The 24,437-nt window shown below is 58.5% G+C and overlaps 1 protein-coding gene across 1 annotated transcript; it reads left to right on the plus strand.

The window, feature by feature from the left end:
• Nucleotides 1-421: 421 nt before the first annotated feature.
• Nucleotides 422-23,050, plus strand: TKT (transketolase). The gene is made up of 14 exons (XM_002713253.6): nucleotides 422-604; nucleotides 8,912-9,029; nucleotides 9,891-10,004; nucleotides 10,536-10,633; nucleotides 14,753-14,944; nucleotides 16,424-16,542; nucleotides 17,188-17,381; nucleotides 17,807-17,971; nucleotides 20,167-20,323; nucleotides 20,450-20,580; nucleotides 21,177-21,260; nucleotides 21,375-21,468; nucleotides 22,139-22,261; nucleotides 22,784-23,050. Exons 1-14 carry the CDS (start codon nucleotides 498-500, stop codon nucleotides 22,957-22,959), a joined length of 1,872 nt encoding a protein of 623 aa, XP_002713299.1. The 5' UTR covers nucleotides 422-497; the 3' UTR covers nucleotides 22,960-23,050.
• Nucleotides 23,051-24,437: the final 1,387 nt, after the last annotated feature.

A 24,437-nucleotide genomic window follows, 5' to 3' on the forward strand; every position in this document is an offset into this window, starting at 1 on the left:
GGCCTCCCAAGCAGTCACCTGAGGCGTCACTGCATTATCAGCGACTTCCAGGTCTGCATTATCAGGAGCTAAGGGAGCTAGAGTCAAGGGCCTGAGCCAAAGCATTTCAAGGGCTGGGACGAACTCCACCCACCGCGTTCCCGGTTGACCTTGCCAAGTGTCAACGTGCTCATCTGCAAAACGGGAGGACCAATGAAGGCCCCTGTCTCAGTCCCACCCAGGATCGCGCAGAGGCAGCAGACAGAGACGCCCGCAAACCCTGAGCCAAGCCCAGACCCTGGAGCTGTTACCCCTCGGCGTGGTGACTGCCCGGGACCGGGCGGGGCGGGGCCGCGGCGCTCGCGGCCTGGGGTGATCGAGAGCTCCGCCCCGTGGGCGGGCCCCGGGAGTCTTAACGCGCGCCGGCGCTGCCCGGAGCCTCGGCCGCAGCCAGTCTCTACGGGAGCCGCTTCCCGTGCAACTGTGCGCCGTCGCGTCTTCGCCCCGCCGGCCGCGCCATGGAAGGCTACCACAAACCCGACCAGCAGAAGCTGCAGGCCCTGAAGGACACGGCCAACCGGCTGCGCATCAGCTCCATCCAGGCCACCACCGCGGCGGGCTCGGGGTGAGCACTGGGGCGCGGCTGGCTGCGTGCCGCGCCGCACGGGCTACCACGCTAGTGGCGGCGGGCGCGCGGCCAGAGCGGAGGCGCGCACCTCGCGAGGGCCCCGGGCCTTCCGCCGCGCCGTGCGCGCGCGCGCGCGCTCGCCCCGGCTTCCCAGGCGTGGCAGCCTTGGCTTTGGCGCCCTGTGCGCGTCGGGCCGGTCCTGCTGCCCCGCCAGGCCGGCCTCCGGGGAAGCCACCGGCACGGCTGTGCCCGAGAGCCGGGCGCTGGGCCGTGCGTGTTGCACAAGCTTGTGCGGGCTCCAGGTGGGCGACAGGTCTGGGTTGGAAGCTACGGTCGGTCCTGTGCGAGACTCCGGGGCCCAGCTCTCTCTGCCCCTCAAACTCTTCCCCCGCCCCCTCAAGCCCCCTGGTCACTGCTTCAGCTTCTTGCCACCCTCGGATTGGGGTTTGAGTGGGAGCAGGGGCTGCTGCGACGCAGCAGGGTTGCGAGGTAGGGATGAGGGGCGGGAAATGATGGCCGGCTGCACGTGGAGGCGGAAACCCCGGCACTCAGCATGAGGGCGAGGCCCCAAGATCAAAGCCTGGCGGGCAACTTAAGGGCCTCCAGGGATGGGGGAGGGGAGGGTCTTAGCACCCCTCCCCCCAGAGTTTCTGTCTCTTAAATGGCTAGAGGCAGGCATAGTGATAGGAACGAGGACCCCTGGTACAGCCCAGGGTGCCCCCTGGCGTGGTGGAGAGGATCAGCCATGAGCGGCTTCAGAGCTCCAAAATGCAGACAGTGGTGCCTGCCACACTGGTGATTCAGTGCCCCGCGTGGGGCCTGCGGGACGCCAGGGTAGCAGCAGTGTGCCAGGCTCCTGAATGAGGTGGGAGGATGGGCTTCCCTATCAGGCTGTGTTTAGAACAAAGACATGATTCCCGCTTCTGGCCAGCACCTCATGGGGCATAACATTGAGAAGTGGACGAGCACCCAGCTTCTGTGCCTTTAAGACGTACTCCTAAAGGGTGCTGGACAGCCCTGGGAAGCCGTTTTCCCCCATCCCACTTCCACGCACACTTTGAACCCTTTATCTCCCCTGGGTTTATATCAGTCCTGTCCGCCGTGTGGGATATCGCCCGCCTACTCCCAGCACCCCGTCCCGCAGCCTGGCACCCAGTGGGTCTGCTTCCCTGGGCCAGGTCGGGGGATCTGAGGTCTAGCTGGACAGAGGCGGCAGTTACCCAGCTAGCTAGTTTTGCACCTTACAAGGCTCAAAAGGACGGGCGGATATTTTCTGGGTCACCGAGTAGCCACATAAGTGTCGCTAGTGTGACACAGCGTCTTCCTTTGTTGCCTTTGGAAGAGGGCCTGTGATGGACTGCATTATACTCATGCCTTGGGGGTGAGAGCGAGGCTAGTGTGCTCCAGGACTCGCCCAAAGGGCTGGAGTTAGCAGGAAGGCTTCCCTGGCTGGTGAGCCGACAGGAGAGCAGGGGTGCACCCATGGAGGCTGCTAGCTTGAAAGGCACTTGGAGAAAGTTTAGGGGGCTGTCAAAGGAGGAGAGGGGTTTGGGGGGCCTCCTAGGTCTTTGTTAAGTGTTTCTTCCCAGAGAAGATAACTATGTGGCATGCCACTTGAGAGTGAAACCCATGGCTACGTTGTAACACCTTAGGGAGGAGCTCCTTGAATTCAAAGTATCCATTTGCAGAAAGAAAAAAAGGGTGGTAGGTAAAATCAGTGTTCCCTCTGTGTGTGTGTATGTGTGTATAGAAGGTGCAAGACAGATTATTAGAGAAAATTTAATTTGAGAAGGAAGTGGCACTGAGTCTTTGCAACCTCTGTCACAAGAGAGATTTTGAAATCAGAAGCCTGAGTCTGTGTGCAAACAGCCATTGAGGAGGGCTTGAGAGATGGGCTGCGAGAGGTCAGCGAGTCTGAAGTCTGTCCCGAGGCCCTGGCCCAGTCTGGGCTGTAGTGACTGTGCTGTCAGGGTGTCCCCTTCTCTGTGGGAGTTAGAGTGTCCGTGGTTTAACAGATTTGGTGCCCTGTGTGTTGGTCACACACTGAAGCCGGCTCAGACCCTGTTCCTGGGAGAATGTTGATTTCAGGGGTAGGGGAAGCTATCACATTTCTGTGCTGTCGGCCACCCTGGGTGCCATGGGCCTCGCCAGGCCCCAGGAGGTATGGACACTGGCTTCTGTGTCAGGAGCTGGGCCTGGAGGTGGAGGGACAGAGTCTTCACAGAGGGCTCTTTGTCAAGACCACGCCCACAGTGGCCACAGCTTCTCCCGGGTCACCTCCCTCCACGTGCTGAGCAAACTGTAGCAAGAGCCCAGCTCTTCCAGGCTTTCAAAAGTGAAACCTCAGCAACTGAACTGGCCTTGGCTATCCGGGCTGGTGACAAAGATTTCTCGGTTCTCACTTAGGCAGGCCAGGCTGGAGTTACCCAGGTGGGGCCAGGCACTGTGCAAGGGGCCAGGACCTTGGCTGCCCCCAGCTTTGGGGAGGGTGCTTGGCAGGATAACGTCTGATCAGACCTGGCTGGAGAAGGTCCCAGGAAGGCCCTGCCTGTCCCAGGGCCTCAGTTTCCCCATCTTGAAAGGGGAGGTTCGTGGGCAGGTGACTTCTAAACCAAGTCCTGCAGGAGTGGGGCTGGGGGAGCAGAGTGAGCAGGCTCTGGGCTCCACCCCCTGCTGCCCTGCTTGGCATTTGCTGATGTTTGGGGTGAGTGCTCTGGTCTGCTGTAGGCCTCCTCCTGGGGCCTGCTTCTCCTCCAGGGTTGCCTCAGGAGCTCCTGCCCAGCCTGGCCCTGGCTCCGGCAAGAGCAAGTCTGTTGAGGTTGGCCCAGTAGCAGCAGCACCAACTGTGTTGCTCAACCCAGTGTGAAAGCAGTTGACTCAGTTCTCTGCCGAGTGACCTCTGAACTGAACCTGGCCAATGCCAGTGTTTCCAGGTGCAGCCCTGTGGTTAGGGTCTGGCCGAGACACTGTCTGACTGTGGCCCCTGTTGCAGCTCTGACCCCTGGACTTTGCTGATTTAGGCAGGCCTGCTCCCACAAAACCGGGCACTCCCTGCACACAGTTAAGATACTGCCTGCCCTGGATGCCTGGAGCACACCCTGAGGCAGGGACCTGCCCAGAGCCCGGCTCTCAGGCAGACTTTGCTCTGGTCCAGAACAGTAGGGCAAGGTGGGGGGAGGGTGGATCTGGTGGGAGCTGGGGGTCAGGCTCTCGGGGACATCTAAGCCTTGAGGGGGTGAGGGCTGTGCACCGGCATGGGGAAGTAAGGCCATCCGAGGACTTCTCGGCACACCCTCCTCCTTTTAAAGGCATCTTGCTCAGCCGTACTGAGGTGCGGCGTGCACGCTGTGCCGTGTTAGGTGTACAGGTCAGTGGTTTGCAGTCCTGGCTGCCGTGAATCCACCACACTCAGTGACGGGCTTGTCGTTCCCCCACTTGCAGCCCCAGTCCCCAGTCCCCTGTCCCCAGTCCTTGTCTGTAAATGTAAAGCTTCTGCCCATTTCACCAACATGGAATCTTTTTTTTTTTTTTTTTTTTTTTTGACAGACAGTGAGACAGAGAGAATGGTCTTCCCTTCCAATGGTTGACCCCCCCAAATGGTCCCTATGGCCAGAGCTATGCCGATCCAAAGCCAGGAGTCAGGTGCCTCCTCCTGGTCTATGCGGGTGCAGGGGCCCAAGCACTTGGACCATCCTCCACTGCCTTCCTGGGCCACAGCAGAGAGCTGGACTGGAAGAGGAGCAGCCAGGACTAGAACCCCGGCGCCCATATGGGATGCCGGCACTGCAGGCGGAGGATTAACCAAGTGAGCCATGGCCCCGGCCCCAGTGAGATGGAATCTTACAGAGCCAGTCCTTGGGGCCTGGCCTCCCTCACCAAGCGCCACTTTTGGAGGCCGGCCGGGTTGCACTGGGAGTCCTCGCTGGTTCCTCTGAGGCCTGTGATGCTGCACCTCGTGCACCCAGTCACCAGGTCCTCTGTGCCTGTGCCCTTGGGTGCTGCTGGCAGGCCTTACTGGGCCCGTCCACAAAGTGAGGTAAGGCTTGGCGTCCGCAGTGCTGATCTGTGCGCTGTGACACACTCTGGGGAAACTGAGGCTCAGGTAGCCTACAGAGGGCCAGCCTCGGGTAGTTGGAGGGCTCCACCCTGGCATGCTGGATTCTCCTGCAGATTTTTTGAAGAAGTATGTGCATCAGTAATATACGTGTCGTAAGTAATTAATAATCCTGGCAGGGAGTGTTTGGCACACAGTTAAGATACTGCCTGTCATGCCTGTGTTCCATACTGGAGTTCCTGGGCTCCCTCTCCAGCTTCCTGTTAATGGGTGCCCTGGAAGGCAGCAGGTGGTGGTTCAAGTGCTGAGGTCCTTGCCATCTGTGTGGCAAATCTGGATTGATCTCCATGCTGGCTTCAGCCTTGGCTGGGCATTTGGGGAATGAACCAGTGGACAGAAATCTGTCTCTCTCTCTGTCTGCCTGCCTTTCAAATTAAAAAAAAAAAAAAGAAAAGAAAATACTATATGTAACTACCACCAGTTTAAGAACCAGGACAATATAGTACCTCAAAAAAAGATGTACATACTTAAAAGGCAGTTAGAGAGAGAGCTCTTCCATTCATTGACTCATTCCCCAGATGGCCATAACAGCCGGGGCTTGGCCAGGCCAAAGCCAGGAGCCTGAAACTTTATCCAGATCTCTCACATTGGTGGCAGGGGCCCAAGCACTTAGGCCATCGACTGCTGCTTTCCCAGGCACTTTAGCAGGAAGCTGGATAGTAAGTGGAGCAGCCAGGACACGAATCAGTGCACCTCTGGGATGCTGGCGTCACAGGAGGTGGCTCTACCCGCCCGCACCACCCCCGTGTTAGTATGTTTGAAGATCCCATATGTCCCTTCCTCTGTGCCCTTGGGTGCTGCTCTCCCCAGAAAGAGCTGTACCCTTGTAGTGTGTACAGATAGCATTTGCACACGTTCAGGAACAGTGTGGCCTCGGGCTGGTGCTGGTTTGTCTAAGGTAGGTAGGGTCTGAGGCGTGCTGTGCTCACTTGCTGCTGTGTAGGGTTCCGTTACAGACCTCCCGTGGCTGGATTGTTCTGATGGACCCAGGGCTGACTCCAGGCCATGCTGCCGCCTGCACTATGGGACAGCCCTGTTTGGTTTCCTGGGTGCACGTTCCGCTCCGGCCCCACTCCGGGGCTGCTGGGGCTGTGGGAATGTGCACCCTCAGCGCATTGTTCGTAGGTGCTTCATGGTTAAACTGTTACTCCGATTTTCTTCTTGAATCATTTGTGACTCACTTTTTCCTAGAAATGTTCCTACTCTCAAGGTGATTTCTGTCAGGTTGTTCAGAACATTTTACCACCTGAACTTAGCCACTAACTTCCATTTCTTCTGTTATTTTCTGGAAAGGCAGAGTAACAGTTTGGGAGAGACAGAGAGGTCTTCCATCCTCTCCATTATCTCTTGAAAGAGCCCTGGCACAGGGAGGGGGATCTTCCTGTGAGCGGGCGTGGTGGGTGCTTAAAGGGTATGCGAGACCCTCCTGGCTGGGGAACATCTGAGAGAGCATGTTCCAGAGACGGGGCCAGCAAACACCATTTGGGCCGACGCTGAGTTCTGCAGCCCCCCGTAGACGGAACTGTTTCCGGGGACCGGTTGCTCGGGGGTTCTTATCTTCCGCACAAGAAAGAATCCAGACGTGAGACAGAGAGTAGCAGTAAGCGTGCTAACAGTTTAATGAGGAGGGTACACCTGACGGACCAGGTAGGCGTCTTGGTGAAGAACTGAGAGGCCGGCCCAGTCTGCTGGAGTTCTTGTGGCTCTTGGGTGTGGGCCCTCTTTTTTCTGCTCCCTACACTTTCTGGGAGACTGCTGGATGGAGGCCTTTCTGGGTGTGGAACCCCTCCCAGAACTTCATAGTAGCCCCCAGGGAGAGGGCTGGGACCCACCCAAGCTAGACTTTTGATATGTAAATGCTCCTTTGCTTCCTTGTTCCATCACACAGAAATTCCCATTTTTCTTCTGCCCCTTGCACACCTACAGGTTTGTTTACCAGCTACTTTAGCAGAGCTGACTGGGTTTGTATGTGGACTGTTCAGGCCAAGGGCAGAGTTTTTGAACCGTCAAGGCTGCCTGTAACCCCCGAGTGGCACAAAGAGGTGGATAGTGCGGTAAGGCCGTCCCTACCCAGTCTGCAGCCCTGGGGGGGGCTCTATCTGCAGGTGCCCATCCCAATGAGCTGGGGTTGCAGAAACAGTTCAGGCCCTGATGCCACAGATTTGCACTTTTGGCCCCAAAGGGCCTTATGTAGGTTGAGCTTTGCGCCTGCTGTGTGTCCAGCGTTTTCAGTTACGGAGCCCCATCTCAGCCCTTTGCTCATTTCTTCCTTCTCGCCTGCCTGTGGCCAGTGGGCAGATCGTGACCGCAGCCTGCAGATGAGGAGCTGGAGGCACTGAGAGTCTTGGCACCTGGTCCCTTGGCGTTGGTGACCTGGGCACTTTATACGCATTATCTCACTGGTGCCCCATTTGCACAAGAAGGTGACAGGCTTACTCAATGTGTGCAGCCCAAGTCTGCACAGCCCCTCCCTGCCCCACCACTTTGCAGAGGGGGCACCCCGGAAGCCCAGGGAGAAGTAGAGAGGGTGCCTGGCTCCTGGGGACCCAGTGTTTGGGGTGTGTTTACTTGGTGGGTGTGAAGTCAGGGCCAGCAGTTGGCTGGATGCCGGCTTGGGAGGGAGTGAAAGCCTGCAGGCTCGCCCTCCTGGGCCCGACAAGGAAGTTTATTAAAAATCAGCGGCTGTTCTACTTTCTACCTTCTGCTGTCTCTCAAGGCTGACCTCCCTCCCTCCACTGGGCCTGGGCTTGCGTCTGCCTCATGCAGGAAGTGCTGTGTGTTCCACACCCTTTCTCCCTGGAGCTCCTTCCTCGTGGGCACGAGATTGACCCAAGCTTCCTTTGGCTTAGTAGTCACCCACAGGCGCCCCCGCTGTGGCCTGCAACAGGGCTGCTCAGGGACAGGGCTGTCCTCGCACGCAGGAGACCTGCCTGCCTGGGTTAGACTGGGGAGTCCCCTGGCCAGCTGAGAGCCGGATCCTAGCGAGACAGAAAATACTTTCTGTTGACATATCCTCACCTCCCTCTTGCAGGTGTAGTGTCTTTTCCCCATGGCCAGGAGCTCGTAGAATGGTGAAGTATCAGAGGACCGTGTGCCGGGGTGTGGCTACTAAACAGCATGGACGGTTTGCCGGAGTCCTCTACTAACGCGCCTGCGCTGGGAGTGACTCACCCCTAACCCAGGGGTCCGTGGACTGGAGGGGAGGGGGCTGGTGTGGAACCCGGATGTTGCATGAGCCCTTGGGCATGTTTTAGTGTGCAGGGCTGCAGGAGCAGCGTCAGAGGGCTGCACTGGCTGCAGGCGGGGAGGCCGGGAGGCGCGTGCCCTGAGCCCGCTGTCATGCTGGAACCGTGTGGACTGGAGGGCGTCCCTGCCGGCTGGGGCTTGTAGCCCGGCCTAGTAGGAACCCAGCCCATTTTAGGGCAGAGGCCAATGAAGCAAGTGGGTCGCCGGGACCTGGCAGGTCTCCTGCCCCCGATGTAATCCTTGCACGTGCTAGTGTGGATGCCTTTGCCCGGTCGCCATTCAGTTGTTAAAGTGAGAGCAGCTGGAGGGCAGGACTTTGCTCTTTGCTCTGGTCAGTGCCCACCCCAAACCCCAGTGCTCCTCCTTTTCCCTGACTGTAGACCTTGTAGAAGGTGAAATTGTGTGTTTGCCTTTTACGTTCTGTGCAAAAGCATGGTTCCAAGTTGCTTCTCCTGCCGTCAGAATGCCTGTTTCAACGGCGGCTGAGTAGCCCAGTGGTGCCGTTGGAGAGCCTGAAGCCCAATTTTTCCGTCCACCAAACCCGTGTGCCGAGGCTGCTGGGAGGTTTGCGGTAGCCCCTGGCCTCAGGGCACTGGCACCCTGGGGGCTGGGAAGGCAGAGTCCCAGGCTGCCCCCTGGTCAGTTGTGGAGGTGCCGGACCTAAGGTTGTGTGGAGCCACGAGGTAGGAAGTGGGCTCCGGCCGCCTCCCGGCCCCCAGCCAGAGTGCTGCCTTGCTGGTCTCTCATGGTGCCTCCGGGAACGTGTGACTGTCCCAGGCACCTAAGGGCCTGGCCCCCAAGCCATCAGAGGTGGCCTCTTTGGGACGTGAGTCCCTCCCCACCCTGGGAACTAGAACGTGTGGTTTCTGAGGTGCCAGGGCTGTGCCCCGAGGCCTGGGGCATGCAGCCCCGTGACACGTGTCCGTCCTCTCCCCGGGCCACAGCCACCCCACATCATGCTGCAGCGCGGCGGAGATCATGGCCGTACTCTTCTTCCACACCATGCGGTACAAGGCCCAGGACCCCCGGAACCCTCACAATGACCGCTTTATACTCTCCAAGGTAAGAGCCCAGCTGCCCCTCGCCTGTGGCTGGCTGGCCCTGAGGCTCTGGGCTGGCCGGTGCTCTCTGAGGATGCCTGCCCTTGTCTCTGCCAGTCTGAGCCCAGCCCTGGCCCACCCCTCAGAAGGGCAAGAACCTTCTCTGGCTGTTCGTCCTGACCCTCCGCTGGTGCCTTGCTCCGTGCTGGTCCCACTGGTAACCTTAGCCCAAGTGAAGGAATAAGTCACTCTTCAGTGTAGCCCAGGGACGTTGGCAAGGCTGTAAACCAAGGGACTGGAGAAGGGGACAAGGGAAGTGACCTGCTGGGTGTCTGCCCAGCTTGGGTGTTGACAGGCAGGCTGTGTCTTGGGTGACAGCTTTGTCGCTCTTCTGCACGGTGCCAGCACTCCCAAAGCTGTGGCTTGCTCCCTCAACTGCGGCAGCATTGCGTGGAGGCACTGTTCTGCCCCGCTCGGTCACAGTCCCAGCCACAAAGCCCCGAAATCCACCTGTCCCCAGGCCTGGCTCTGCAGCCCCTGGTCTTTGTCGGGCAGGCTTCCAAGCTTAGAAGTCTGTCCAAGTCTATCACATGCCAGAGACCGGGGATTAGGGCGGCCGGCTGCCTGCTGGGGTTTTGGCCTCTGCTAGCTTCACAGCTGTGCCCCCTCTGCACCTGTCTTCAGTGCCCGGCCAGCCTTGGCTGTGGGAACTTTGGGCTCAAAACCAAGAGGCTGGAGAGGGATGAAATGGGGATGTGGCTTTCACTGGTTCCCTCCCCTGAAATGGGTACTCAGGCTGGATGGGCCCTGGGGTTCATCACGTGGTGGGAAAGGCCCTAAGCATCTAACCCCGCTCCACCACCCATCTGCCCCCTGCCTACAGGGCCACGCAGCTCCCATCCTGTATGCCGTCTGGGCTGAAGCTGGCTACCTGCCCGAGGCAGAGCTGCTGAACCTGAGGAAGATCAGCTCCGACCTGGACGGGCACCCTGTCCCAGTAAGTGTGCTGGGGTGTGGATGGCGGAGGGGGGCGCCGAGGGGAGGACAGCGGAGGAAGGGGGTGTTTGGGAGCTTGTTGTGTTTACCTGGCTGGTGCTGAAGGGCGGGGCCTTGTGAGGTCAGACCTCGGGGAGGGTCCTTCCTGGTGTCTGGGGTTCACCGGGACACCGAGGAGGGGTGGCCACAGGGCGCCAGCCGGCAACTGTTGGAGCTCACAGCTTTCCACAAAACCGCCATGGAGCCCAGGGTTCTGTATGAGTTCTATAGTGCATTCTCCCAGCCCTGGTGAGGTGGACTCTGCAGGATGAGGGAGCCGAGGCGCAGAGAGGTTTAGTCTCCAGGCTGGCTAGTGGGCAGGGCTGGGAATCGAATGCATGCCCATAATTAATTCCCATGACCACCTTGGGGAAGGGCTCGCCCCGCCTGTGGGTGACGGGTGTGGATGGTGAGGCCAGGGCCTCTGGGGGTGAGTTGGAAGCACACTGCTTGCTCCTCTTCCTGAGAGTAATCATGGCCTCTGTTGCAACAGAAACAAGCTTTCACAGACGTGGCCACTGGCTCCCTGGGCCAGGGCCTCGGGGCCGCGTGCGGGATGGCCTACACCGGCAAGTACTTCGACAAAGCCAGGTAATACCCCACTTCCTCCCTCCCCTGCATGGTTTAAGAGGGTCCTTGATTACCCAGCCTTGACACCCCCGGCCCCTAGCCACTCACTTCCTCGTGCCTGGCTAGGGCAAGTAGCACGTGTCTGTGACCAGTTTTGTTCTCACAAGGACCAGCTAAGGCTGGTACCATGACCAGCCCCCTGTGCAGATGGAGAAACAGACCGAGGAGTGGAGGGGACTGCCCAGAGTCCCTCAGGAGCGAGCGAGTTTCAGGCCAGGCCCCTCCCCGCCTCCAGCATGTGCTCCTCACCGCGTGCTTGTTGGCCACCTCGGAATTCCCGCGTTGCCCCGTGTCCAGTGCCTGTGCCCTGGAAGTCTCAAGGAACAACCTGTGTCTCCACCCTCGTGCCTGGTGTAGTACCAGCAGCCCGGCCTGAGCCACTTGCCTGTATCTTGGAAAAGGGCCGGGTTGTGTGTTCTGGAAGGTTCTGGCCACCCCTGAGCCAGCTGCTATCAGCCAAGTAAGAAGCAAATACTGGAGAGATTGAACCTGCAGATCTGACCTGGTGCACAGCCCTCATCAGAAAGCCTCTTGGCTCCGGCCTGTCCCTTCCTTTACCGTCTGGGAGCCTGGCACTGTGCTAGGTGCTCATGTGCTTGATAAGCCCCCTGGGGGCTGGTGGTGTGGCTTGAGTCTGGTTACCCCTCTTGCAAGAAAACCAGGTAAGGTGCTTGACTTGGTCGTCTGGTCAGTGGGTGAAGTTTGCAGCGTCCGCATTCAGAACCACCAGGCTGCTCTGAGATGGGCCTGGGGGAGGCACAGAGGCACGGGGAGCACTGCGGGCCCTCCCTGCTACCCTGCACTCCAACTCACTTCAGGAGCAGGGCCAGAGCCTGGGCTGCCAGGCAGGTGCGGGCTGGCGGGGGTGGGGGTGGGGTTGCTGCAGGGAGTCTGACTGCACGCTGTGCTGCGGGGAGCACCTGCCGCGCACACGCCTTTCCTGGGGAAGGGGCTCCTGAGGCAGCTCTCCCTCCAGCAGACCTCACAGCCCCTCGCAGGCGCCCCCAGGCCGGGGCCGCTGAGCTCTGCGGCAGACTCAGCTGCACCCAGAAATGATTGGCTGGGCCGAGGCAGTCCGAGAATGGGATGTGTGCTTTAGAGCATTTGACTTGGCACAGAGTCAGAGACGTGAGTAAATGACTCTCTACACTTGCTCGAAATAATTCCCTGCCAAGGATCATGTCCTGGCCCTAACATAATGGAACAAGCCGGTGTAGGGAGAAGGGGTTTAGCTCGGTTCCCAGAGACCCAGGTGGCCCGGTGCCAAGGCTGGCTGAGGCCAGGGCCCTCAGATTATACCTGGGGCTGGGGGCCAAGGCATCCAGGATTATCAGGCCTGGCCAGGCACACTGGCATAGCGTCCCTCAGGGAGGAGGCCAGGCACCAGTCGCTATCTCTTCCCAGCATCTCATTCCAAAAACTATGCAATAGTACTATTTTAAGTAGTTTTTTTTTTTTTTTTTAAGATTTATTTATTTATTTGAAAGGCAGAGTTGCAGAGAGAGAGAGAGAGAGAGAGGTCTTCCATCCACTGGTTCACTCCCCGATTGGCTGCAACGGCCAGAGCTGTGCCAGGAACCAGGAGCTGCTTCCAGGTCTCCCATGTGGGTGAAAAGGCCCAAGCACTCTGGCCATCTTCTACTGCTTTCCCAGCCCATAGAAGAGAGCTGGATTGGAAGTGGAGCAGCTGGGTCTTGAACCAGCACCATATGGGATGCTGACACTGCAGTCAAAGGCTTTAACATGCTGTGGCATAGTGGATAAGGCCGCCGCCTGCAATGCTGGCATCTCATATGGGCACCGATTTGAGTCCCAGCTGCTCCACTTCCTGTGCAGCTCTCTGCTGTGGCCTGGGAAAGCAGTAGGAGATACCCGGTCCCCTGCACCCACACAGGAGACTAGGAAGAAGCTTCTGGCTCCTGGCTTCAGATCAGTGCAGCTCGAGTCATTGTGGCCATCTGGGGAGTGAACCAACAGATGGAAGACCTCTCTCTGTCTCTGCCTCTGCTTCTCTATAACTCTGCCTTTCAAATAAATAAAATAAACTTAAAAAAAAAAAAAAAAAAAGAAATGAGTGTTTGCCTTACTCTTCATCATGCTCCATTTAAACCTAATATATTTCAATATTTCTTCCATGTTATCATGGGAAAAAAACATTTACAAACTTGTAATCCTAGTACATATGTTAGCAAAAAAAAAAAAAAGCTATCGTGAGCATCTTATGCCTGAATGGGGAGCGGGTTTTAGGGATTGCAAAATGTTCTGTCTTCAGGATGTGCTGTAACCCATTCCTCTGGTGTTGGACGTGTAAGGTGGTTTCCAAACAGCTCGGCCACAAACTTGACTTCTGCTTCAGTGCCCTCCCTTCATGTTAGCTCATGACTGTGGGCATTTTTGCAGTCCCCTACCCCAACTCCAACAGCTGAGGCTTAGCCCAGGTTTCTTAGGGCCCCTTCCCTGATTTCTCCCCAGCACCCCAGGATGCCCACCTGTCCTGAGACTGTGGACCCCACATGGCCAGCTGTGAGCCTGTTGTTGAAGCCCAAGGCTGTGCCGAGATCACACTCCTAGCCTCAGCCTGCTTCCCGAAGCCCTCTGGGGAAGGCAAGGCCCTTCAGGCCTCTGTCCCATTGGGAGCTGCTGTGGCAGATCACAGCCCCTCTCAGGGCTCCCTGCTTCTCTGAAAAGCTTCATTTAGGACCCAGCTTCAGAAAAGCCTGGGCTCCACAGAGCCTGTGGAACGTGGTGCCCTGAGGCCTTGTTCTTGGTGAGGGAGCCTGGTGCCGGGTGCAGAAGCCCGCCCCCGCTGGTGGCCTGCGGAAGTGCTGAGTCATGCTGACGGCACAGGCTCCTGCTCCCCCTGCTTGTCCTGGGAGGAGACCTGGAGGTCGGCACTGCACTGCTGAGCCAGTGGTGGCCGTGAGGGCCTTTCCTGCAGTTTGAGCCCGACTGGCCACAGAACTGGACACTGTGCAGGGAAAACGTCAGGTCCCCAAGTCGTGCCACAGCTTGCCCTGTGTGTTCCTACACAGTGGGCATCAGATGGGCCAGCCACACCTCAGCTGCTTCCCTGGGGCCTGGCCCGCCAACTCCTCACTGTGCTGACCCTGCTTCCTTAGCTGTGGGCTTTGAAAGGAGTGAGGACTGAGCTTACTTTGAGGAGGGGGTTGCACACATCACTTCACAGGGCCCATCCAGGACCAACCCTGCAGGGACCCCTGACCTGGCCTGTGAAGGTGGTCGTGTTTGCTTTTTGCTTTTATTTTCTTTCTTTTCTTTATAAGTATATAAATATATATTTTTTACTTGAAGGTCAGTTACACAGAAAGAGGTCCTTGATCTGCTAGTTCACTCCCCAAATGGCCTCATTGGCCAGGGCTGTTGCAGGCCTAAGCCAGGAGCTTCTTCTGGGTCTCCCACATGGGTGCAGGGACCTAAGGACTTGGACCATCTTCCGCTGCTTTCTCAGGTGCATCAGCAGGGAGCTGGATCAGAAAGCGGAGCAGCTGAGACTTGAACCAGACAGACCCTATATGGGATGCTGGCATTGTTGCCAGTGGGTTAACCTGCTACAACACGATGCCGGTTACTGCTGCTTCTATTTTTTTTTTCCTAAAATTAATCTTTTTTTTCTGAAAGAGGGACAGAGAGAGATCTTCCATCTGCTATTCACTCCCCCAAATGCCTGCAGCATCCACTTCTGGGCCAGGCTAAAGCCCAGAGCAGCCAGGAGCTCCAAGTGGGTCTCTCCCACATGGGTGGCAGGGACCCAGCCTCTTGAGCCATCACCTGCTGCTTCCTAGGGTGCGCATTAGCAGGAAGCTGGATGTGGGACCAGAGCCAGAACAGGAACCCAGGCACTCCAGGAGGACGGAGGTGTCCCGAGTGGCGTCTTAAGCAGTAGGCCCCATAACTCTGCGCGCCTGTTGCCGCCACCCTTTTACCAGCCCCATAGAGTGCTGCGTGGTCTGCACATCCACACGTGGCTGTGCCCGGAGAGCAGGCTCCTCGGGCAGGCGGTCTGGGAGCCTGGCAGGCCCGAAGCAGGGGAGCAGCCTCCAACCCACCCTCTGTCTGCAGCTACCGAGTCTATTGCCTGCTGGGAGACGGAGAGCTGTCCGAAGGCTCCGTGTGGGAGGCCATGGCCTTTGCCAGCTTCTACAAGCTGGACAACCTCGTCGCCATTCTTGATGTCAACCGCCTGGGCCAGAGCGACCCTGCCCCTCTGCAGCACCAGTTGGACGTCTACCAGAAGCGCTGCGAGGCCTTTGGGTATGTACGCGGCACCGAGAATCCCTGGGGATGCTTTCGGCTGCCGGAGCCAGGAGCGTCAGCCCAGGTCAGGGTCTCCATTCTGACTCTGGGCGTTTGGATTCAGTGGCGTAGGCCCCTGCTGTGGGTGTGAGAACTGAGACCCTGTTTTAAGCAGGTTTCTTACTGAGCATGATCGTGGGCCTGACTGTCCCTATCTCACTTTGTGGCCTCGCTTTGTTCTTGGCTAGGGAGGGAGCAGTGTCCAGGGTGTGAACAGCGCTTACCCAGCAAGCCAGGAAGAGCATTGACTATCACGTCCTGGGCCAGCCCCAGCCAGGCTGCGAGGGGACACAGGCTCCTTCCCCTCAGCGAAATGAGAGACAGGCTCTCCAGATTGCTCCCTGGGGCCCTGAGTGATCATGAGTTCGTAGTCAAGTGCTGCCCAGAGCAAGGTCCATCTGGATGGGTGGGTGTCAGCCAGAGCAGCCCCCGCCTCCACACCCCCAGGCCGCAGGCTCATCAGCATTGGCCTGGCAGACTGGAGTGGGGCACTGTGGCAAGGAGGTGAGCAGGACTGGGGCTGCACGGGGCTTTGACGGCCTCTGCAGCCGCCCTTGTAGTTGAGGTCACGCCCAGGACTGCAGACCAAGTGATGGGAATAGCACGGTTGCCAGACAGGAATGCGGCACACGTGGGCCTGTTCTCCAGTGGCTTAGTAGCATAGCAGGGAGAGGTAGGTGCAAGGGGAAATAGTCTATCACCGGGTGATGAGCATGAGCTCCAGGGTGCCTCAGGGGGCTCCCCCCAGCCCCCCGGTTCAGCAGGACCCCCCCCCCCCCCAGGTGGGGCCCATGTCCGTAACCTTGTATGGGCTCTGAGGCCAGATGTCTGAAGTCCTGCCTCTGCTGTTGACTTGCTTTGTGACCTCGCCAAATTACTGTGCCTTCAGTGCCTCAGTTTACCTGTCTTTGCAATAAGGGCAAGAGCAGTGCCTGCCCCTGGGGTCATGAAGCTTAGCTGGGTTAATGAGCCTGCTCGTAAACAGGTCTGCACAGAGCCGGCCAGCCTTCGCTGCGTGTTAGCTGCTGCTTTTGTTTTTATTAGTAAGCCAGAAAGAGTTCCCCAAAAGGACTGCTTTTAAAAGAGAAAAGGTACCTTTCCCCCAGCCTTTCTGGAGTGAGCGAATGTGTCCTCCCAAGTGAAAACGGAGCCCCCAAATCCCCCACCGTCTAACGGCAGACGGATTCCAAAGCCAGCCCGCTGCCCCGAGACGGCCTTCAGTAGGAAATGAGCAGATCAGGCATGAAAGACAGTAACTGAGCCGGGCTTTGACTTGCTTAGGAAAGAGCAGGAAAATCTGCTCGCAGGCAAACAGAAGGAAAGGAAATAACGTGGAAAAAACCCAAATTGAAAACAGGAAAGTTCTGGGCCGTGGGGAGAGCACGCGCATACTCTGGCACCTGCCGGCCCCTCACTGTCTGTCCGCTCTGCCCCCAGCTGGCACACCATCATCGTGGATGGACACAGCGTGGAGGAGCTGTGCAAGGCCTTTGGCCAGGCTAAGCACCAGCCCACAGCCATCATCGCCAAGACCTTCAAAGGCCGCGGAATTACAGGTCCGGGTGCAAGAGCCTCCCATCCCCGGGACGGGCCCCATGGCTGGCTGTGGCGGCAGAGGCAGGCGGTGGGGGCAGGCAGAGGGGGGGGGGGAGTGCTACATAGATCCAGGACTTCTGTGTCTGGTCGCTCACTGCACTCACCAGACTCCAGGAAACAAGATCTGTTTTCCGAGGGCCTCTGGTGCGTGTGGCTGAGTCAGGATATGCTGGGAGGAGGAGGGGGACATTGGGACATCCCCAGCCCTGTGTGCCCAGCTTGGCTGGCCCTTCCCAGAGCATCCCGGCCAGCTCCGGCTGCTGCCCTGAGCAGAAGGGCCGAGGCTCTTCCCAGGGAGCAGGGTCCCCTCAAGCCCTGTTCTGGGTCTCAGCTTCCCCTCCTGATGGGGGAAGATCTCCCAGTCCAGGTGACAAATGGGGAATGTGACAGGGATGTTCCTGTCCCTCCCACCACCCTGGGCTCCTGGAGGACCAGGCAGCAGTCAGTGAGTGGGAGGCATGCAGGAGCCCCATTGGCCTTGGCCCTTGGCCTTCGGCAGTGGCGATAACATCATCCCTTTCTCTCCCCAGGGAGGCCTCCTGCTGTAGCTTCCTGGCCCTCTGGTATTCTCACCTGCTCTTTGCCTTCCTCTGTTGCTCCTGCAGGGATAGAAGATAAGGAGTCCTGGCATGGGAAACCCCTCCCCAAAAACATGGCCGATCAGGTCATCCAGGAAATCTACAGCCAGATCCAGAGCAAAAAGAAGATCCTGGCGACGCCCCCGCAGGAGGATGCCCCCTCGGTGGACATCAGCAACATCCGCATGCCCACCCCGCCCAGCTACAAAGTCGGGGACAAGGTACAAACTGGGGGCTTGCTTGCACCCTGCATTGTCCCTGGCGCTCTGTGGGGACAGGAGGAGGGGGGTCAACTTATGAGAGGTAGGGACCCCAAGGTGTTGCTCCCATCTGGTCCATCTCAGAAGACCAGGGACTTGCCCACGGTCACACAGGCCTGTGTCACAGGGGTTGTTGGGGACATTGTTTGCAGCTCACGTGGCTCACAGCTGGTCTGGGGGCAGGCGCGTCAGGGACTCCCCAAGCCTGACTGTAGTTGTTTGGCTACCTTACGGGAGCTGAAACTCTTGGGCTTTTTCTGCCCCTACTTCTATCCTCCTGCTCCTCCCCCAAAAAAGCTGCGGCCCCCAGAGGCAGGCAGGGCTCTGGGCCACCGCATGCACATGTCCTCGGTGGCCCCCAGAGCCTTCCACTGTCTTCCCCACAGATAGCCACCCGCAAGGCCTATGGGCAGGCCCTGGCCAAACTGGGCCACGCCAGTGACCGCATCATCGCCCTGGATGGGGACACCAAGAATTCCACCTTCTCGGATCTCTTCAAAAAGGAGCACCCAGACCGCTTCATCGAGTGCTACATTGCCGAGCAGAACATGGTGGGTGCTGGTCCGGCCACAGCTGCAGGGCTGAGAGCCAAGTGGCAGGGACAGGACTAAAGCCCTCCTGACCCACTGGGCAGCCATGTTTGCGGTGCCAGGTGGCAACTGTGGGTCAGTCCAGGGAAACCCCAAGAACACTGGGATCCAGCATTGACCCTTAACCTTAAGTAGCTGCAGTCTAGGGGCTTATGTGTGCCCAATGAGTGTGCAAGAAGGGGAGCTGAGTGGGGCTGCCTGTGCACACAGGAGGAGCTGCGTGTCAGCCAGCTGGGGTGCAGATGAGCTCTCTGAAGTCCAGGGCCTTCCAGAGGGAGGGCGGCGCCATCGGGAGGCTGAACCTTGAGGGGTGTAGCAGCCAAGGTCTGCCAAGCCCTGCAGAGTATGGAGATGAAGAGACCCAGGACCATGACACATGCACGGCTGGGGACACAGCCCCTGTTGGAGGCTGAGACTGAAACAAGAGCAATGCTATGTCCTCATGTCTAAGATAGGCCCTCCCTATGGGCCTAGGTGCCCAGCAGGGCTGGCGGCCCCTGCCTCTGGAGGCCAGTAACGTAGCCTGGGTTCCCTCCAGCTGAATCTAAGGTTGTCTGTATGGCTTCCTGAGCCGCCTGTGGTGCCAGCATCCCATATGGGCACCAGTTCTACTCCCGGTTGCTCCTCTTCCAGTCCAGCTCTCTGCTGTGGCCCAGCAGGGCAGTGGAGGATGGCCCAAGTGCTTGGGCCCCTGCACCTGCATGGGAGACCAGGAAGGAGCACCTGGCTCCTGGCTTCAGTGCAGCTCCATCCGTTGCAGCCATTTGGGGAGTGATCCACCGGAAGGAAGACCTTTCTCTCTGTCTCTCTCTCTCTGTAATTCTACCTGTCAAATAAATAAAAATCTAAAAAAAAAAAAATTCTAAATGAAAATAATTTTAAGAGAATTTTTTTCTTTAACTTAAGAAGTAGACTAGGTTCCTATCTTCTGGTTCACTCCCCAAATGCCTGCAACAGCCATGACTGGGCCAGGCCCAAGTCCATCCAGGTCTCCCGTGTAGGCCACAGGGATTCAAGTACTAGACCATCATCTGCTGTCTCCCAGGCACGTTAGCAGGAAGGCAGATCTGAAGTGTAGGCAGGACTTCATCCCATGCACTCTGATATGGGGAGTGGGTTTCCCAGGTGGTAGCTTAACCAGCTGCACCACAATGTCTGCCCCTTCCCCAAGTACTTTTTTTTTTTTTTTTTTTTTTTAAGATTTATTTATTCGGGCCAGTGCTATAGCATAGCAGGTAAAGTCACAGCCTGCAGTGCCAGCATCCCATATGGGTTCCAGTTCGAGTCCCGGCTGCTCCATTTCCAATCCTGCTGACTGCTGTGGCCTGGGAGGGCAGTGGAGGATGGCCTAAGTCCTTGGACCCTTGCACCCATGTGGGAGACTTGGAAGAAGCTCCTGGCTTCAGATCAGCACAGCTTTGGCCATTGTGGCCATCTAGGGGGTGAACCCCCTCTCTTTCCCTGCCTCCCCTTCTCTGTGTAACTCAGAATAATTAATATTTTAAAAAATTAGAGTCACAGAGGCGGGGAGAGACAGAGATCTTCTATCCTCTCGTTGACTCCCCAAATGGCCACAACGATCGGAGCTGGGATGGTCCAAAGTCAAGATCTTCTTTCGGGTCTCCGGTATCTCCCACATGGGTGCAGGGGCCCAAGCACTTGCATCTTCCACAGCTTTCCCAGGCTTTTTAGAAGGGAGCTGAATCAGAAGTGGAGCAGCCAGGATTTGAATCAGCACCCATATGGGACACTGGCACTGTAGTATCTGTTATGCCACAGCACCAGCTCCCTTCTGTCTCGTTTGTCTTTTAAGATTCATTCATTTGTTCATTTAAAAGGCAGAGAGAGGGAGGGAGGAAGGGAGGGAGGGAGAGAGAGACAGAGATCTTCCACCCACTGGTTCACCCCCCCCCCAAATGGCCACAATGGCTGTCTGGACCAGGTAGAAGCCAGGAGCCTGGAGCTCCATCCATGTCTCCCACATGAGTGTAGGGACCCAGGGACTTGGGCCATCCTCCATGGCTTTCCCAGGCGCATTAGCAGGAAGCTGGATCAGAAGCAGAGCAGCCAGGACTCGAACCCAGCATCCCAGTAGCCACAGTTTAACCTGCTCGCGCTGCAACACCAGCTGAGCCTGCCCCCCACCCCGCCCCCAGGTGAGCGTCGCTGTGGGCTGTGCCACGCGCAACAGGACGGTACCCTTCTGTAGCTCTTTCGCCGCCTTCTTCACACGGGCCTTTGACCAGATCCGCATGGCGGCTATCTCCGAGAGCAACATCAACGTGTGCGGCTCCCACTGCGGAGTGTCCATCGGTGAGTCCAGCCAGGATGCCCGTACCTGGAGCCTCCTGAACCTCTTGGAGCAGGTCAAGGAGTGGGGGCGGGGATGCCCGGTCATGGATGGGGATCTTACTCAGCGTTTTCTTTCCCACACCACAGGGGAAGATGGGCCCTCTCAGATGGCCCTGGAAGACTTGGCCATGTTCCGCTCCATCCCCATGTCAACTGTCTTTTACCCGAGTGACGCAGTCGCTACAGAGAAGGCAGTGGAATTAGCAGCCAATACAAAGGTGGGTACCACAGCTAGCTCTTTCCTGGAGGGGCACAGAGCTGTTTCCTGGCCTTGCCCCGGGTGTCTGTGTAGTTTGTGGAAGTTGGACAAGGAGAAATGAAACACACAGCGCCCTTGCTGCATCATGGCAGACATTACCAGTCGATGACTGCACTCTTTTCCCCGAGAGTCCTGGCCACCTCTCCCTGTCTGGCGGTTCACACCTGTTTGCCCCGACTTGAACCGGTCTCTGTGAGCCAAGCCCCGCAGTCCATGTCCAGAGCTCTGCTCGTGGGTGGTTCCGGTTCCCGTTCCCCTGCCTGGAGCAGGGGGGCCTGCCCGGGGGATGCACTGTGGAGGAGCCTCACCGGGTGGGCCATCTCCCTGGTGGAAAGTTGTCTGGGGTCTGTGGCTGGCAGCATCCGTGGGCAGCTCTTGGGAGGAGTGAGGTGCAGGCTGCAGTAGCCAGGCTGCAGGGACTGACGGAGGCCCTGGGCAATGACAGGCTGGATGGATTTGCAGCAGGAGAGGCCGTGCTCTCCAGAAGAGACGGTGCCCCTGGGAGCAGGGGTGCTGTGTTCTCCCATGTTCTCAGCTTCTCTGTTCCCGTCCCAGGGCATCTGCTTCATCCGGACCAGCCGCCCGGAAAACGCCATCATCTACAACAACAGTGAGGATTTCCAGGTTGGACAAGGCAAGGTCAGTGCCGCTCCTGCCCCAGCGAGCCTGCCTTCCAGAGCCCGAACCCTCCCTGCCCTACCCTGCACAGCCTGCAGTCTCTGATCCTCGCCGGTCCCCCGCTGTCTCCCCTAGGTGGTCCTGAAGAGCAAGGATGACCAGGTGACCGTGGTCGGGGCTGGGGTGACCCTGCACGAGGCCTTGGCTGCCGCCGAGCTGCTAAAGAAAGGTGAGGAGAAGGGAGCTGCCCAGCCGTGGGCTGAGGGCTGCCTGCGCGCTGGGTCCTGGGGCAAGAGGATCCGTGCAGTTTAACAGTGGCAACACTCACACCAACCACCTCCAGAGCGCTTAGCCTGTGCCTAGCCTGAAGCTGGGTCCTTGGGCTGCAGGGGCCATGATCCCTGCCCTAAGACCCCCAGGTTGAGATGGCCCGGCATGGTGGTCAGGTCAGAGGCAGCTGGGATCACAGCTGGTTATTCCCTTATACCGTGCCTCAGTTTACCCACCTGTAAACAGTCAACCCTCTGTATCCTTGGGCGAATGGTCTCCAGATCCCCGTACAGATGCCCAAATCCAGCTCTGCTCGAGTCCCTTCTGTAAAATGGCTCTGCATTTCTGGACAGTCCCCAGCCGCAGAGCTGGCCAAGACTGCCTGGGCAAGGGAGCACCAGCCCCTTGGGTCAGGGAAGGCTCCTGGAGGAGGCAGGTGGGTGCCAAGGGCTGGAGGACAGCGGCCAGCCCATCCGGCGTTAGCACAAGCTCCACGGTGGGCAGAGCTGGCTCTCCCCAGGACAGGGATGGGCTGGAGCTCTCAGAACACCCCCACCAGGCCCCACCAAGGGCAGACCCAGGCACCCAGTGCTCCCCTGAGCCCCACCCCTGCCCCTCCTCCCCTACAGAGAGGATCAGCATCCGCGTGGTGGACCCCTTCACCATCAAGCCCCTGGACAGGAAGCTCATCCTGGACAGTGCCCGTGCCACCAAGGGCAGAATCCTCACCGTGGAGGACCACTATTACGAAGGTAGGTGGCCCGGGGCAGAGGGGGGCAGGGATAGGGGCAGGGGCCAGGAAGGCCAAGGGCTGGGCACACTCAGACCTCCTGTGTCTGCTGAGCCCCTGCTGCCCAGGAAGCCCACAAGGATTCCAACCTCGGTGGGTAGAAAGAAGGCAGATTATGTCCTGAAGTAGTGGAAGGGTGTGGCTGTGGTGCAGAGTGCAACAGGGAAAGTAGTGCTGAGTCTCTGGCTTTCACCACGCAGCCTCTGCACCTGTACCTCCTGCAAGGAGGCCCCGGGGAGATGAGGCATAGACTCAGGTCAGGTGCACGTTTGTTGATGATGGCTGCCCAGGGGGTGGTGTTTTAAATATCATCAGTGCTGTGATTGATGAGTGATGTCTGCCCTGGCTACAGTAGAGAAAAGTGGTGCATTTTCAACCTGCGCCCCTGTGGCCAAGGAAGTAAACTCAGACTGACGGGCTGGGGTCCAGCCTCTGCTCGCCCTGAGACCTCGTTCATCTGACCAGTCTCCTTTCCTCTGCCCAGGTGGCATAGGGGAGGCGGTGTCCACTGCAGTAGTAGGCGAGCCTGGTGTCACTGTCGCCCGCCTGGCTGTGGGCCAGGTACCAAGAAGCGGGAAGCCGGCCGAGCTGCTGAGGATGTTCGGCATCGACAAGGACGCCATCGCGCAAGCTGTGAGGGGCCTGGTGGCCAAGGCCTAGGGGAGGCCCGGTGCAGGGCGGGGTCCCGCACAGGCCTGAGGGCTCGGCAACGTGTGAACCGAGTGGGAATATATGTTTTGAGAAAAATGAATCGGCCCTGAGGTGTTTTGTGGGACGTGCACGCTGCGGTGCTGGCAGGGCCAGGACCTGGTGTCCACCGCCCTTTGGAGTCCTCGGCCCTGGCCCAGCGTCTTCCCCAACGGCCAGAGTCCCTCCAGGTAACACGGCCCTGCCTGTGCCTTCTAGTGAGGCTCACACATCCCTGCCCGCGTCCGGTCAGCCAGGCGCCGAGGGAGGCTGGGAGTTGCCTCACGGCCTGGCACTCGTCCAGGCCTCCTCAGGGCATCCTGCCCTCCCCCGGGTCCCCACAGGTCTCCTGGTGTCAGGAGGTTCCTTTGTTCACTGTCCCCCAACCTCCATTTCCCACGCCCTGTGAACCCGTCCATCACCTTGGCGGCCCTCCTCCTGCCTTTTGTGCCAGAGCTGCAGGGACCAGCTCCACCAGTAGAGGTCCTCACTCCCTGGCGTGCACCACTGTCCCCTGCCCCAGAAGCTGCTGGTATCACACTTGGAGAGCAGAGCCATGCTGGCCCATGCACCAGCTCAGCTGCTTCCCAGGCAGGATCCCTTGCTCGGGTGACCACAGCCTGTTTGTCCCCTGCTGTTTGTAAGGCTATCTGCATAGAACCCTGTACTGCCAAGGAAGTGGGTGCCGCCAGCAACTGATAGGGTTGTCCAGAAACCCTTGGAGTCCTTGGGGAGGGTGAGACACATCTGTAGACCTGTGCACGTTTCCTCCCAGCCATCTGGACAGAATGATCCCAACAGACCCAGCAAAGTGCAGCCCACTTAGCTTCTGCACCCAGTGGGCTTTGCCAGGCGCTGTGTGCCTGCATTTGACCCAACACGAATTCCAGAGGGAGCAGGCGGGTCTCAGGTGGCCTAGGCTGCAGGGGTCTGTTGTCCACCCTTAGCAAGGCGTCTCTGCCTGCCAGCCCTGGCTGAGGCCCACGTGAACCCTGGCAGCCTTGGGAGGGTTGGGCTGCTAGGGCCATGTTAGCTTGGGACACATGGGGGGCTGGGGGTGTTTCTTAGCCAGGTGTTCTGGGTCCTGACACGTCATTAAACTTTTTTGTGTAATCCAAAGTAAAAATAGTAAATCCAGAGGCCTGCAAGCTGCAGCCCTGGAGAGTGGAGCTGGGTTGACTGCCACCTTGTGGCTATCCCTGGTACTGCAACGCTAGCAGAGCTAGCAGCTCCAAATGGAGCTGAGGTGGGCCGTGGGGAGGGCCAGCAGCCAGCAGGAGTGGGAGGTAAAGGTGGCACAGTTTAGTCTTCACCACCATAGGATTATCCCCACTTTTAAAACATGTATTTATCTGGTCGGCGCTGTGGCTCACTAGGCTAATCCTCCGCCTTGCAGCGCCGGCACACTGGGTTCTAGTCCCGGTTGGGGTGCCGGATTCTGTCCCGGTTGC

Source organism: Oryctolagus cuniculus, chromosome 10 (genome assembly GCF_051225735.1).
Source record: "Oryctolagus cuniculus isolate XC-2025 breed Fujian yellow rabbit chromosome 10, ASM5122573v1, whole genome shotgun sequence".
Lineage (NCBI taxonomy): Eukaryota > Metazoa > Chordata > Mammalia > Lagomorpha > Leporidae > Oryctolagus > Oryctolagus cuniculus.